General features: G+C 62.4%; 1 protein-coding gene across 1 annotated transcript in view; it reads left to right on the top strand.

Moving 5' to 3' along the window:
* Positions 1-191, top strand: part of LOC104078634 (cAMP-specific 3',5'-cyclic phosphodiesterase 4D-like) — a gene marked incomplete at both ends in the record, with an annotated part of 1,022 nt that extends 831 nt beyond the window's left edge. The window contains one exon of the mRNA XM_009580343.1: positions 69-191. Within this exon, the coding sequence (XP_009578638.1) occupies positions 69-191 (123 nt within the window). The remainder of the gene's footprint in view (positions 1-68) is intronic.
* Between the last annotated feature and the right edge of the window lie 46 nt (positions 192-237).

Genomic DNA, 237 nt, shown 5'->3' with positions numbered 1-237 from the left:
GGGGGTCTGGGCTGGGGGGCTTTGTGGTGGGGTCAGGCTGAGCCCCGTTCCTGGCTTGCCCTGCCCAGGTGCTGGCCACGGACATGTCCAAGCACATGAATCTGCTGGCGGATTTGAAAACCATGGTGGAGACCAAGAAGGTGACCAGCCTGGGGGTGCTGCTGCTGGACAACTACTCCGACCGGATCCAGGTGGGCACGGGGATGCAGATGGGGAAAACCTTCCTGGCATTGCAGG

Source organism: Fulmarus glacialis, unplaced genomic scaffold, assembly GCF_000690835.1.
Source record: "Fulmarus glacialis isolate BGI_N327 unplaced genomic scaffold, ASM69083v1 scaffold35426, whole genome shotgun sequence".
Lineage (NCBI taxonomy): Eukaryota > Metazoa > Chordata > Aves > Procellariiformes > Procellariidae > Fulmarus > Fulmarus glacialis.
Note: the sequence above shows the minus strand (reverse complement) of the source record. Positions and strands in the feature narration are given on the sequence as shown.